We start from the raw sequence: 16188 nt of genomic DNA on the forward strand, positions 1-16188 counted from the left end.
ATTAAAACACAGACTAACATTGAATCTGCCCTACACCAAATCAACAGTGGCCCTACACCTACTTGACAGTGGTGTATTGCTGACTTTTGTTCTGACAGTTAGTTTTGTAAGATGCACACCAAGGCAGCAATTCCAAGACAAGACAATACAATAATAAGAAAATGAGTCCTCAGGGATTCAGACCCCAATACATTGCTTAACCTACATTCCAGCAGTTTATCACAGGTATTAAAGCTCTTGCTTTATTCTGCACTCAGTTTAATAGACTCCAATCCATCAATTATACTTTCACTAATAAATACAGTGCTCAACTGATCATTTTACAGTACATGTATTCCCAAAACAAGATCAAATCGGACAAACAGTTTACATAAAAGCTGTACATTTCATCATTAGAGGAGTAAGCAGCGTAACATTGATAATGACAAAACAAATCTATCTGCTCAAGGTGCTGATGTGCATTTTCACAATAATTACGTAGTGAAACATAAACATACGGACACAAATCACAACATGACAGGTTCAGATTACCCATCACGGTCCTCTTAGAAGATACAGATGGTGTTCAGTAAAGTCCCCGATTGTGGAAGAGGTTTGGGTTTGACGTAGCAGTATTCAGAACATAGAGTGGTTCTTCCCCTTATCAACCACATTATATTCTTCCAAACCGAAGTCTACTTTATGTGATTATATATTTTTAGAAGCTGACCTGAAGCTGGGTCTACTTGTTCAATAAAACAGACCTAGAACAGAGTGTCTTTTACCTTCGTGGAGTCATCAAACCAAATGGCCTTATGGGAATGTCCAACCTCTTATAAGTATCTTACTGTGTAACTAATGAAGCCCATTTAGGGGAACCATTGAAATGGACTGTTCAGTAAAGGATTGAATACTAGAATAAAGTGCATTGTAAATGGAAAGAAAAACAGGCCCAGATAGGCAATATGGTAATCCTACTCCCTCCTGAAATCACAACTATAGGTGCAGGTGACAAACAAAACAGGATTTACAGTGGCAGGGGGAAGAACGACAAGAGACATGAAAGGTACCTCAATACATGAGTTAATTCCTGATTTAGAGGCATTAGGGTTGAGACACTCAAGCTGCATTAACCTGCTTGAACCTCAGTATGTCTGAAGGGCTATGTCGTCTACAGCTACTTCCCAAGGACAGCTTATGTACCAAAATATCAATTTGGTTTCAACTTTCATTTTTTTTTGCCATCTTTAAATTGAGACGAAGCACCCTTTACACCTTTAAACACTTTCCCACTGGAGGTTGTATTAATAAAAGCCTACGTTTATCCTTGATGGTAAAATAGCAAGTATCCGTGGAGGTGGAGACGGATGATGGATACCATGCATGAGAAGGACAAATATACTCAGCACCTTGTAAAACTTCCAGAGCAAACTGGAAGAAAAAATGAGTTCAAGAAAGAGAGACGCAACATAAAGAGTCATAGATACTGTACAGATTTTCTGTACAAAAGACAAACTCAATTTGATAACCCTGCTGGGGCCCAAACACAAATCAAAAGAAACTCAACACACACAGACAATTACTGATGTAAAAGGAGAATATCAATTCAGCTTCATCCCAGACTCATTTTCAACAAAGCAGATCTCAAAACTACACCTACAACAATTTGTCATCAACTGGCAGCACCAGACCTGAGACTATCCCCCAATGACAAATGCCTCAGTTTAATTGAACCGAGTAAAAGATGGCAATGCTCAATCCCCTCCATTTGAAGCACTGCATGTTCCCTAGTGACAAGAGCTGCTAAATAAACCAAAATCAGACTAAATGTACAGATCTAACATATTAACACAGGCACAAATAAAACATAGGTCAAAATCAAATTTGCAACAGGTTTTATTTAAGGAGCATGAGAATACAGAGTGAGCACTCATCAAGTATAAACAGGATCACTGTAAGTCCTACAGAATCCCACAAACCCTCTTAGTTCTCTTCAAACATGAAAAAGAAGTTTGAAGTGACAGTTACCTAGGAAACCAGTGGTCTGCATGTAAACAGCAATGTGCTCCTGCACAACTGAACCGAGTACTTTGTATAAGTCTACACTTAACAATTTACCTCATTAGAAGTTTTAGTTAACATGTAATATGTTTTGCATTATGAAACTAGCAGGAAACTATTCAGAACAATAATGGAACTGCTCCTTCCAGCAACAAACCTGTTTCTTTCCACTTCTGTGTCATTACAATTGTTTTCACCCCAGACTAAAAAATAAAATATTATTGGCTTCTATTTCCACTGTGGCTTTGGTCTTGCAGTATGCATGTCTTAATCCACTTGAGCTCAAACTCTGACACCCCCATTCTCACCACATTCCCAGTGTTTCTCACATCAAGATGTACTGAGATATATTTCCCACCATCCACGAATTAAGTTAAAAAACAAAAAAAACATCTTTCAACGCATTCCTTTTCCAACCAGTATACTTAAACAATACCTGCCTTCTATTCATTTCAGTTATAATATGGGCACATTTTTGGTAACATTGTGCTCTCTCCTTGCCAAACTATACAATAACGTTCTACAGAGCAGATGTTTATACTCTCCCTAAACCAACAAAACATTTTGAGATTGTATAAAAGCCAAACTTTGTACAATGCATTGCACCCTCATTCACAGCATGTTGCCCTATGTGTTTGATTATACTCTCTGCAGATCTGCACTACATGGAAGCTCAGGCTGATATTCGAGGAAGGGATTATTGAATGATTGCTCTCTCTCTAGGATTATTGAATAATTGCCCATTAGATCACTTCCTATATAAATCTCAGGTAAACTCACCTGGGGGTTGCCGTCACAATCCCAGTTGTAATCCTACCCTCCACCTCCCCAACTGCCACCTTAATGCATGCAGTCCCCTTGGTGGGGGGTACGTAGCTTTGTCATGGTCCACCCTGCTGATCTGGCATCGTCAGATCATTTCCTCTTTCAGAGGGTGGTGGCTTCTTCTTCTCCCCTTAACAGACAGGACCAGTGGCCAGTCCATAATCACTACGTCACCATACCCACACAAGCAGCCATGATCCTGATACTGAATAACCATGATGTCACAATGATTCATCTCCACTTGAAGAACAGGGTTTTGGTTTCAGATGATTCTCATTTTATGAACGGCTACAGCACTTTAATTTTTTGCCTGTAACAGCGGGGTCCCAGCACAAGATTCCTTCCCCAAAATGCAAACAAGACAATGCTGCAAACGAACACACCTTAGCTGTCATTTGATTAGGTGTCACCTGCTCCTGTCTCTCTCAAGTAACATAGTCTAATATTATGTATCTGGAACTTGCATGCCTAGACATCCCAAAATGCTTGAGTATAATGACCAACAATTTCTACTTTCTGTGTCACTTATTGATCCTCACATTAAATATTAAACGTTTAAAAGGGAAAATTGCATAATTAGAAGATACACAAGTGAACTCTAACACAATAGGTGCCACCGCTTGAATAAAAAATAAAGTACCCTTTGGTTCTGTTGTTCAACCACCCAGGAATACAGTTATCTCTCTTTATACCACAAGAGTGGGTATATCTAGCGTGGGATATATTTTCGTTATCTCACTGGAGTGGGATAACAGGAGTGGATAGCATGAGTGGGATAACATGCTTACTGGGTCTAGTTTTGAATGTGTCTTTGTTTCCATTCCAATCCAGTGGAGTGCTGCTGAAATTCAGGACGGAGCTGCATGTCAGTACTTCAAACAATACTGCCACCTATATGTGTTTTATAACAACTTTAAAATGTCAGAAATAATTCCAAATTTCTATTGTTGTTTTGATTTTGACTCCAACTTCCTTGAGAATGAGTTTAGTTAAGAAATACCTGCATCTGACTTATCTGAGCAGCCTGTAGCCCTTTACTTGCTACCGGTAATGGTAGGAAGCAACAGAGTTTAGTCAAGAAATGCCAGTTACTATCTGACTGTCTGACTTATCTGAGCAGCCTGTAGCCCCTTCATTAAAAACGATAAAGGTAGGAAACAACAGAGAGGATGTCAATTGACAGACTGAGCTCAAGGTTCTATCTGAAGACGGTTGCAAAGAGGCCATGAACAGGGTTCGAAATTAATCCACGTCGAAGCACAGTCTGCTGACAATGAAAGTAAAGATCGGTCAGGTAAAATAATCCCTGAATTAATCGATTTAATATAAACAATGTACACATTTTATTGCTATTTATTTTAAACATATACTTGTGGTATAAACAGAACATTGAATGATCATTCGTGGCATACGGTTTTTATTCCCCTTAGGCGTAGGTCCTTATATAAACCACTCACCCTGTTGGGGCTCGTGATTTACTGGGACATCCAGCTGTGGTGAATAAAAACGGTATACCATGAATGATCATTCAGTATCCTCTATATACACTTGATGGACTCCATAGGTATTGCTTAAATACCTATCTATGTGGGATGTGCTGGTACATACAGTACATACAGGTGCCTACACTGTAATCCTGTCAATGGGGAAAAACTGCACACACCCCGCTGAAACTAAAAAGTAAAAAGTACAAATTCTCTTCTCTTTCTTTCGTATATATATCATGTGCTCACGTTTTAAATTATTCGTTCTGTACGAGGCACTTAATAACCTGTGTAGTAACCAAAGAGATTACTTGTTTTCAGATTCCAAAATCCTGTTGGGTGTCTAATACAGTTGAATCATAGATCTCTGTGTTGTAAACTAAAATATGTAGATTGTATTGAAATAAAGTTATATGATTAGCATCTAACAGTAGGGGTAACTAAAGGAAACAAGCAATAAAGCAGCAGGGCTTCTGTGACAACATGCTTAGAGAGTTTGTTAGTATTAGTATTTGCTAATAAGAGCTGCCTTAAAGATCATGCAGGAATACATTTGTGCAGATTTTATTTAAAAATTGCAAGTATATTTACAGCATTGTGAGTGCATGCTAAGTTGTTCAATGTAATGGACCCTAGTATTAACCATTTTTTTTTTTACCCTGTTGCAATGTATTGCATGGTCATTAACAGCTCTGCTATCAAAGTTCCACACATACTGTACCTATGTTATTATTTAATAATAAACATATTAGATTATGGCATGGGTCAAGGATTTTGAAACAATGAAACAAAAAAGGTACAGCCGTATTTTTCTCCTGGATACAATGGGTAGATTGGCATCCATACATCAGATAACACTTACATTGTGGTTGTAATTTTTTGGCGTTCAGACCGCCTCACCACCCACTTCATTTTGCCATAAAAGCAGCACACACCTCATTGCATGCATCCACATCATATTTTTTTTCCCTCCTCCCCTTCCTCTGATCTCTCTATCTCTGTTCCTCTGAAATCTACCACACTCTCTCCCTCTTCCTCCGCTAAGAACCTCGGAGTCACCCTGGACCCCTGCCTCTCTTATTCCCAGCACATCTCGACTCTGGCACGCACTTGCCGATTCTTCCTGAGCAACATCCGAAGAATCAGACCCTTCCTCACCAACTACGCCACCCAGCTCCTGGTCCAGGCCTTGGTACTCTCCCGCCTAGACTACTGCAACTCCCTCCTGGCTGGCCTCCCTGCGTCCGCCACCCGTCCACTCCAGCTCATCCAAAACTCTGCTGCCCGCCTAGTGTTCTCTCTGCCTTGCTTCGCCCACGCTACTCCACTACTCCGCTCACTCCACTGGCTACTGATCACTGCTCGCATCCAGTTCAAGACTCTTGTACTAGCCTACAGATGCCTTGACCAGACTGCACCCAGCTACCTCCAGACCCTCATCTCTCCCTACACCCCCACTCGACCTCTCTGCTCTGCCTGCACTAGAAGACTGGCTCTACCTCCTCTACGCTCCCCTGCTTCCAGAGCCCGCTCCTTCTCCACCCTCACTCCGCAGTGGTGGAATGACCTTCCTACAGATGTCAGGACCGCCCAGTCCCTGACCACATTCCGGCGCCTCCTTAAGACTCACCTCTTCAGACAGCACCTGTAGAACTCCTGTTTTTCCCCTGGGACACTATCACCCTTCCTTAAATGCACTTTATTTGCTCTTATCTGCCACCTATTTTACTGCATTTAATCCTGTACTTCAGAGTACTGTAATCTGCCAAGTGTTTAATCTGTATATTTTGTATTTAATCATATCTTGATGTAACTATCACTGTCACTGTTATCTGCTGTACTATTGAATTGTATTTTGTCACACTTGTACTTACTTGAACCAAAGTCATTGTATTTATCTTGCTCTTATTGTATTACTTGTACTGTAACACTTGAAATGTATTTGCTTACGATTGTAAGTCGCCCTGGATAAGGGCGTCTGCTAAGAAATAAATAATAATAATAATAATAATAATAATAATAATAATATTAAAACACAATTATGAAGCCAGATCTCTTTCAAACATTACTTTCTACTTTCATGCTGCAGAGGACACCTTGTCAAATGTGATGGCTGGCATTTGGTGCTCCTAATTATAGATCTTGTAGCTGTTAAATATCAAGCTCAGAATTGCACTTTTAAATTGCATTCATATAGGCATTATGCCTGCCAACACTATTAATTAAAGAGACTGAAAAGGCTTGAACAGGATTGCAATGACTCTGTTTGAGAGGTTAAACCTGTCCACCACTGCTTAACAAGAACGATTGACCTTTTCTTGGCACTGCTAGCTCCAGATGAGCATTTTGGTTCAGCAAAATATGTTTTCTAAATGCCATGCAGGTAGACAAATACAATATATGTCACCAATTAAAGAGACTATAGCTAACAAAAACCCAAAAAATCCATATGATACACACATTTACAGCTATTGCCAAAAGTTTTGCATCACCTAGAATGTTATGATTGAGACATAATAACACAAATAACTATATGAATATAATTTATATCAAAGAAATTTCAAAACTATATCACAACAGTCTACCAGAAGCCATAATAGTAGTGCAGTATTCAATCTTAGATTTCAAAATGTCACATTTTTCAATTTTTTGTCAGTTTTTTGTATATGTAAACAGAAAACTACAAAGCAGTATATAATTCAATATGTTAACGTAACATTAATCAGCAGGTTATATTTGACTTGATGACACAAATTTAGTTAATTCTATTGGGTTATGCAAATCGTTTGGCCATAGTTGTAGATCCATTTATCATATAGGTCTGAAATGTATAATTTTGTAAGAAATCTATTTTTTATTTTAAAACATAACACCTGGTACAACACTAGGATAAAGCAATCTCTTGTTTTCAGTCTTTCTTTTTCATTTCAAGTGTCAACCCCAGCAAAACAACAAATGGGAACATTTCACTATACTTGTATAATATTAAGAGAAATGTAGCTCAATATATACCGAGCATCAAAAGAAACGTATCACTATTATAACACATTTATTTTGGAAAAAATAAGGCATATAAATGATGGACATTGATAAAATGTTTTTGGTTTATTTTTAATCACTCGATCATTCATCCTTGACCATGACACGCTTGAGTGACTATGACTGAAGCATATGCACTTAATCACATATGCACTTAAGAAAAGGGCTTGTAACCAGGAGGTCCCCGGTTCAAATCCCACCTCAGCCACTGACTCATTGTGTGACCCTGAGCAAGTCACTTAACCTCCTTGTGCTCCGTCTTTCGGGTGAGACGTAATTGTAAGTGACTCTGCAGCTGATGCATAGTTCACACACCCTTGTCTCTGTAAGTCGCCTTGGATAAAGGTGTCTGCTAAATAAACAAATAATAACAATAATAATAAGTGAGACAGTTGATCGGACACTTGGTATGGGGTAATGTCATCTGTTGAATTGCAAGCTTGAATAAAAGCAATAAAGAAAATCACAGAAAAAAAAAACAATATGCCATGTCTGGCAAGAGAGCAGTGCCTTCGTGCAGTCGGCATGTTGGAGGCTGGACTAGGGCAGCGTACTGTGGCTCGCCGTCTTGGGTGCTCACAGCCAGCAATTTCAAACCTGGCGAGGTGGTATAACCAGACACACTGTGTCAATGACAGGCCATGAACTGGGAGACCAAGAGTCACAACACCTGCCCAAGATCGACAGATCATTTTGCAGCATCTTCGTGAGGTCAATTGTTAATCAGCACAATAAAAAGTCACTGCACCTGTTCTAAAACAGAGTTTGTAATTTTTCGATCACATCTAGTGAATTTGATCCAAATATAAGTGATACGTTTCTTCTGATGCTCAAATATAAGTGGTAAGTTTCTTTTAATGCTCAGTATAATTTGAAAAAGCTCAAACACAATCTATCACTTTCCCTAATTTGATTGTTTTGTCATGCTCACAGGTCACAGCACTGTGTCATTTTTCGCACACTGTGCATGAACTTGTTAACTGTCGCAGATTGACTCTGCAGGGGAGAAGAAGTTATTTCCTGTTAAATTGAACATCTGGTGAAATAACTGGTTTTGTTTTTTTTAATTTGCTTTTAGATTGGCAAATAAAGTTTAATGAGAATGCAGAGTGGTTCTTATTTTCAATTCATTTCTGTGGATCTAAGTGTAGTTGAGGACTTACAATATCGAATACAGAGCTTAGAGGGAGCGAAAACCATTCAAGTGTAAATATTGTTTAATAAACACAATTCTTAACCAAAGCAAAACAAAACAAAAACTAAATTAGTATAAACCACAAAATGCCAGTCTCTCATAGATCAAGCAGAAAGAATGCCTGCAAGTTGCTTCCTGCCAAGTTAAAGATGACAAGCATATCCAGACTTAAGCAACGTTAGCACTTCAGGCTTGCCAGTCAGATCCGTACAACACACTGGAGGAATTCAACAGCAACAACACAGCTTCCGACCATGGACAGAAATCAGGAGGCAGCTACAATAGACAAAGAAAACTGCACCCAAATGCATCCCGAAAGGCCTTTAATCTGTTGCAAAATACAGCTGTTCTTGTCTCCAGGCACACTGCTTGACAGGAAAGGGTTCCTTGTCATCTTCATCATACAGTATAACAATATGTTAGTGTGCATAGCTGTACACCACTCATGTCCATTGATATCTTATTAGCTCAGGCGTCTTATAAAAAACTTTACTTGCTCGTTCACCCTTGGACGTTTCCCGGAATATCTGGTTTTTTCTACTGCTGCTGTTTCAAGTACTTTAAATGAACCACGTGAAATACTTGTAGTAAATGGAAGAGTTGATTCCAGGCTATTCAGTAAGCTACTTATCTCATTCATTTTGACTACTCTATGCTTCGCATGTTGCATGGTATTTGTGCTGACGTCACTTATTACTAGAATATTGTATCTGACAATCAGTTATACATTGACCCCCGAAAGGAAGCTGCAAAGGAGCCGGAGGAGAGGAGGAGAAAAGACACTTTAGGGGTGATGTAAGGATATGCGTAAAGTGATTTGCGGGTGCAAAACTCCCATAATGCTGCCGTAAATCGAGTTTAGCAGCCGTAAAGTCTGATTCTACCAGTCTCAAAAAATGTGGCGTATGTAAAGAATGGTGTTCACATGGAGTTCTGCACCCACTATCAAATTTGCACTTTGCCACCATTAATCCATCAAAATTATATCGACATGCATTCAAATGAAGACAAGAGTATAGAATTGGGTGGGATCTGGATACTAAGCGGGGGTAAATATTATGATGTGATGTAAGGATTTTGCCTTGCACGTAGGCAATTGTTGGCCCTCCAAACACTTCTTACATGGTGCAAACCACTGTAGAAGCGAGTAACTAAGAGCTGTATAAAAGTATACACCTACAGAGACCTGTAATTGGCTGTGGTACACTTCCTGATGCGGCAACACTTGGCTCTTGTTGAGGACAGGGAGGAACACGTTCGGAGAAGAAGGGCAAGACATTTTAGAAAAGTTTATTTGATTTTAAAAATATATATATATATATAATACATTATCGTTAATTCCACTATGTTGTTAATGATTACTGTAAATAGTTGTTTTTAGTAGATCTTTATATAAAGTGCAGTAAACTGGACAGAACTGCAAGTGTATGTAAATTTTGCTTGCACGCATGCAGAGATGTTGGTTTGCTCATGGGAACATAATACATTTGTGGAAATTATTGCACATATGACAACTGTTGTCAGATCACGAGCCTTAAAAATCCCAAATATTGTTTATCTATTATCATTACTGTTCATTTTAAAATAGCACAAACGATAAAAAAATCACCTTTCTGCATTCTTTCTTTTATTAGTTAGTGGTTATTGTGGTCCCATTGCTTATTGTTAGTGGTTATTGTGGTCCCATTGCTTATTGTTAGTGGTTATTGTGGTCCCATTGCTTATTGTTAGTGGTTATTGTGGTCCCATTGCTTATTGTTAGGGCTCTTCGTTTTTACTAAGAAATTATGTCGGCTCAAAACAAACTTAAAGGGACATTACGTCATCAAACAAAAAAAAAACGAAGAGCCCTACTTATAGTAGAGCTTTGTTACAAAATACAGCACAGGACTGGACTGCACAGTATATATTATACACAGTAGAAGTGAAGTTTGCATGTGTGTTGCATTGAAAACTGCACATTGTTGCATTATTTTTTTGCCTCGATTTTGCCCCGCCCACTTCCGGTTTGACAAATACACACCCGAATTCATAAATAAATAACGAATAGCATGGGCACGAATACAGATACAGATACAGATAATGGCTCTATGTACCACCCCTACTAAGGATACTGCATAACTGATGTTGGCTGAGGCTTTTCCAAACAACTCTGTTTCATTCTGAGTGACCTCAGCTGTATGAACTCTCAGCTCCTTCTCAGAAAACTTTTCTTTTCTTTTCTGTGTGTCAAGAGGTATTTGCTGCTCTTCCTCTGGCATATTTTTTTTATTTGTATTTTCATACTCCACAAATGTCATACAGTGACTACTGCATTCTGTACTCCAAACTCTGCAAGTGCACCTGCTAAATAGACCAATGCACTCATTGAGACCCTCATGATCATAATTGTGGATCATTATTGGTGCTTGTTGAGTAATTTGCATTGCTCTTAAGCTTACATAGGGCGCAGTGCAAAATAATTGCTTGGCCGCAATGCAACATGAATTTTGCATCCACAATTATTTGCACTGCGCCTATACTTACATCACACCCTTTATGACAGAAGGTAAGTCCCAGCTTTAAAATAATAGTTTCTTACCCTTTTTTCTTTCCTATATGGCGCTAAATGTATTGTACATACAATACAGTACTTCAGTATCCATACTAAAATGTTCTGAAATAAGTCCCACTTGGTTGATGAAGCTTGCTCACAATTAGTACCCCCAATCAGTTAAATCTGAAGCCACCCTATTCCCGTCATTCCTACAGAATCTAGCAAAGATGTCTAGCAAACCTTCAATCTAATGGTCACTGTACTGATTACCACAAAAGAGTGCCTGGGAGTTGTTACAAATCCACCTAATATTAGGGACATATTTTAACATTAATGGGCTAGATTCATCAACTGCTCCTGGACTCTGAGCGAGGCTTGTTGCTATGAAACCTATTCATTTTTAAGATTGGAAAAGTATCCTACCTGTAGCCACTGTGACTGGTCATTGTGCCCTGAGGTCCATGCATTGACTTTGCCTTGCTTATCCAGACGGGCTTTGCCGGCCTCCCAAGTAAACATGTCCATGTTGAGAGTTCGAAAGATGCTGGAGGCGGTTATCTGATAGTCCTGGATATGACCCGTTTTCATCCCTAATGGCTCAGAACAGCCTGGGGACAAATAAATTATACAGTTTTACTATAAGATACAATGGTTGCATGTCGGCAAGTTCCATGGCCATTGTGTTCTTCTACAGCCTTGACATTTTTTAAACCAATGGAAGGGCTATTTTGTCGAAACATTTGTCTACTAGACTCAGAATTTATGATTCAGTGTTGACGTTATGGATGCCAAATATACTTCCCTTAGCTGTCAACTCATGGCAGCATTGTGAATCAAGGCTTCCCATACTGGATCCAGTACAAGGGGTACCAGTTTCTTTGCACCAGCTCTCATTACCTGTCAAACAAATATTTCCTAGCCATGTTCCAGAACAACTCGAAACATAGTTCTCTAACCCAGATTCTGGAAACAGCTGTACAAACTTAGATATCATAATTCTATAACAAGGCAAGACATTTTCTGGTATGGTACAGATTATGTTCAGCACTCTCAACATGGTCTGGTCTAAACATTGGTTTTGATTAGCAAAAGTCTACCTTATATATAAAATTGTCATTTAGGTAATTAAAACAGGAACCTGACTGCTGTTTTACACATTATACACTCAGAATTACACTCATGAGACGATCTAGTGAATATTTGTTTGTCATAACCTTGGGCCACAAAGCACCCTATTTCAATTACAGTGAAATATTAAAACAAGTCCCATGTTTTTAAAAGTCATTCTTTTTGAAAATATACATCAATGGTGCTGACACCTAAAGAATAACTGCTGTTAATTAGGCACATTTATCATTCTGGTTACTGCAATTGAAAAGCAGGTGTTTGAGTGCAGAGAAGGTAAAGAAAAGCTTTTTTTTTTCCTAGAGTTGGGTGGGCCTTTCTCCACACTAAAACATTCTTTGAGATTCTCTGTTTCCGTATTAGAACATCATAAAAATATTAATTGAATTATTGAGTAGTGACTGACATTGCAGTGTACAGTGAGTGAACAAACAAACAAACAAACGTGCCTGTCAGTTCACAGCCAAGCATCTCCATTCTGAGGGTGCAGTGTCTTCTGCAGACCTGTGGGTACAGTCTTACATACTGGGCTTCCACAGGCGGAGTGAAGGAATTGGCAAAGGGGGTGTTGTTGTCAACATTTCCTCGGAAGATCTGAAAAACAAAATGCACTGTTCTGTTACCAATGATCTATTTAGTCAGGCCTTTGCTTAATTTGATTTGTGGTTTTTTTTATTAAAAGGCATCTTTGGAATTCCAGATTATTACATTTCTCAACAGCGCTTTTGAGGTGCCTCGGAATAAAGAAGCACTTTATAAATGTAATTTGTTGTTGTTGATATTACGAGGAGAGAGCCAGCGCATGGATCAAGCTTTGTGAATTCAACCAATTAATTAAAAATGCATTTATATTGTGACCTTTATTGGCAGGCATTCCACCACATATCGGAACCTGTTCAAACCCACCAAATACTTACCAAAACCAAGCGGCATTTCAACCTTTAAGAAAAAGGAATTTGCTTCAAATGCCATTTAAATGTTTTAATAAATTACCTTTACTATTGTCTTTAATTCATTTTGAGCTTGTCTAGAGAATTATAATTGCTGGGACTGAACAGCCTTCCTCATTACATTCAAATAATATGGGGCAACTCAGCCACCGCCAACTATTCTATATTTATATAGAGAGAGACAGTAGGTGGGGCGGGTCACAGGTTCACATGACTTGAGGAATGAGGAAGGTTGCTCAGTGGAGACACTTAGGATCTCTTTGCTCCAAGCAGCTCAAAGCCAGGTAAAGACGGGTTGAGAAAAAAAGACAAACAGCGGGGATCATTAACTGCACAGCTGTGGCTGAGCAGCTTGGGACATAAATTACGATCATATATGAAAGATGGGAGTGGGACAATTCTATAAGTCAGGAGAAATAATCTTACAATCAATATGTAATTTCACTGCCAGTGGAGGGCTTGTGCATGTCAGAACTCCAGCTGCCAAGTTCTGCTGTAGTTGTACCCTAACCATACCTAGGATGATAACACAGTATTCTACGTGCTGAATGTGGCTACTGTGCTAAGATATACAATTATGATTACCCCCCCCCCCCCCCTTGATCCTCTAAGATTCTGATTGTCTATTTATAATATTAAATGGATGCTTCAAAATTGTATGGCTATAGCACTTAGAAGTGGGAGATCAATCTTTTATTGGTAAGCTGTATGACCTACAGGTTTTTTGCACTTAGTATCAATCTACAAAAAAGTCAAATAGCAAACACATTAATTACTGAAAAACGAATTAAACAGGATCACGGTAATGTCAAACCCCTAGGAAGAAACAACTGAACATGCAATGTAAATGCTGGAATATTTTGATTATCATGAATAATAATAAAAATGTATTGCCAGACAATAAAACAAATCAATATTTACTGTGGCATCAACTGTGTTAGCACGTTAACTATTCCCAGTAGATAGTGTATAGTATAATTTCCAAATATTTTCCCTCCCCACAAGAGCTCAGGATAACTGAAGGTTAGTGGCTGTCCATCAAGCTAATTGCCTCTTTATACCCAGGAGCTCAGTAGCAGATATTGGCAAGCTACCGGTCCTGGTAGGACAAAAACCAGTCCTGTCCTCCAGTAGGGGCCACAGCACTGAGGTAACAGCCCCTGGAGATTTTATCTCAGTAACCCGGTGGAGCACCAGAGCCAGTGAAAAATAGCACCTTTTGCCAGTTTTACGGTGGGGTTTGACAGTGGAATCATTCAACCTAAAGTAGCTTATGAATTTTCTGTGTATTTCTAATAATTTAGATCACTTGGTTATTGCCTCTTTGTAGATGACAGCCTCGTTTTTTAAAGGGTTTGTGTTGGCTTTTCGATAATGCGCTAAAGATCTTTTATTTTTATAGCTTTTGTAACATTGTTTGGTTTAGTCTGTTCACTCCTCTGTATTACTGTGTTACCGGGACTGATCTGTAAATTAGTGTTTTAGCTAAGTCTATTGACATATGCCGTGTGTATTCCCTGTTTATAATAATAATAATAATAATAATAATAATAATAATAATAATCCTGGAGAAAAGCGTCCTCTGCTTACCATGTCTTCATCAGTGCCTTTAACTTTGTACGTTCTCCAGGTCTTCCCGTCGTCACTGTAGGCTACTTTATATGATTTTATATACTCCGGGCTCCCGATTCTTTTGGCTCCTTGAGTTATCAGTCCTGTAACTCTCATTCTTCTCTGCAAGTTTATCTAGAAGGAAATACAAGGGAATCAGTTGCTTGATCAGCACATGCTAAATGGCAAGATACAATCACATGGTTTCTGCATGTCTCTCTGAGGAAGAGTAATGTGAATGGAACAATTTAAAGAACGACTTGGTACTGGGAGAAAATACTATATCAGAGTGATCTTAACTAACATTCTCCTTGCTGTTTAGATAGAATTTACTGTTTTAATCCTAGAGACTTTTTAAAATCTACTACTTTACACTACCTCTGTTGCATCCATATACCTATTAGAATCAATGACATCAGTGTGTAACTATGGACCTGTCCCTCTGCAACACTCAAGTGGATGTCAGAAATACCCAATTTTATCAGCTACTTGTTAAGACGGTTTGGAGTTTACTCTGAAGTTTACCCCTAAGATAACTTTCGAAAAACACACAGCCTGAAGAATGACATGCAGTGAAAATCTCACAGAATTACACTGACTGACTTGAATAATTGTCTTTAAACTGTAAGCGTGCTGGGAATAACACAATAGAAACTATAGCAATTAGACACAATGAATAACAGTTTGAATAAATAAAGTACGAGTTAAACGGTGTGTGAATAAAGCCCAATGGCTCTGTTATCAGAACAGGAGAATTGTTGCACTATTTACTGTTTATAGAATCTGCACACCTAGCCACCTGTCTCAACTTTACAGCATACAAATTGTACAGTGTTATAAAAAGAACTGCTGGAAGAGCTATTCAGTTCTATAGCGCCTCAGTATGAAAGAATAAACACTACAATAATAGATAACAGGTGCAGAGAAACAGTTCCTATCATTGTTGCCTGGAAACACTTCCATATATATAATGTACCTGAATTTCAGGTCCATTTAGGGCTGCTACCTGAGGGAAATGAATGATTCTTTACCACCTAAATTATTTACAAAATGTTCAACACCGACACCTCCAGAAAAGTGGATGCCAGATAACTGGAGAACTGTGCAGTCAAACATCAAGCAGTAGCACACGGATGATTGCAATGGCTTATTTCCTCTTGTGAAATGCAAACACACTGCAGATTTAAGTAGGACGGAACTGCCCGTGCATCAGAAGTGTTGATGGAACTCTCATCTTTCACTGAGGATTCACAGATACAGTGTATATTTGCAATGAATAATAATAAGAAACAACTAATTATATTTAAATTGGTTATAAATAAGGCCCTGTGAAAAACGCTGACATTTTCTTTAAAATGCATGGCAGTGTCACGGGCAAAGTAT

At 38.7% G+C, this 16188-nt stretch overlaps 1 protein-coding gene across 3 annotated transcripts in view; it reads right to left on the reverse strand.

The window, feature by feature from the left end:
* The window catches only part of LOC117403991 (EGF-like repeat and discoidin I-like domain-containing protein 3), a 171846-nt gene that overhangs the window by 47117 nt on the left and 108541 nt on the right, over positions 1-16188 (reverse strand). For all 3 annotated transcript variants that reach the window (XM_058986898.1, XM_058986890.1, XM_058986906.1), the window contains 3 exons: positions 14785-14940; positions 12694-12838; positions 11543-11727 (listed from right to left, as the gene is read on the reverse strand). In XM_058986898.1, coding sequence (XP_058842881.1) covers positions 11543-11727; positions 12694-12838; positions 14785-14940 — 486 coding nt within the window. The remainder of the gene's footprint in view (positions 1-11542; positions 11728-12693; positions 12839-14784; positions 14941-16188) is intronic.

Source organism: Acipenser ruthenus, chromosome 2 (genome assembly GCF_902713425.1).
Source record: "Acipenser ruthenus chromosome 2, fAciRut3.2 maternal haplotype, whole genome shotgun sequence".
NCBI classification, from domain to species: Eukaryota; Metazoa; Chordata; class Actinopteri; order Acipenseriformes; family Acipenseridae; genus Acipenser; species Acipenser ruthenus.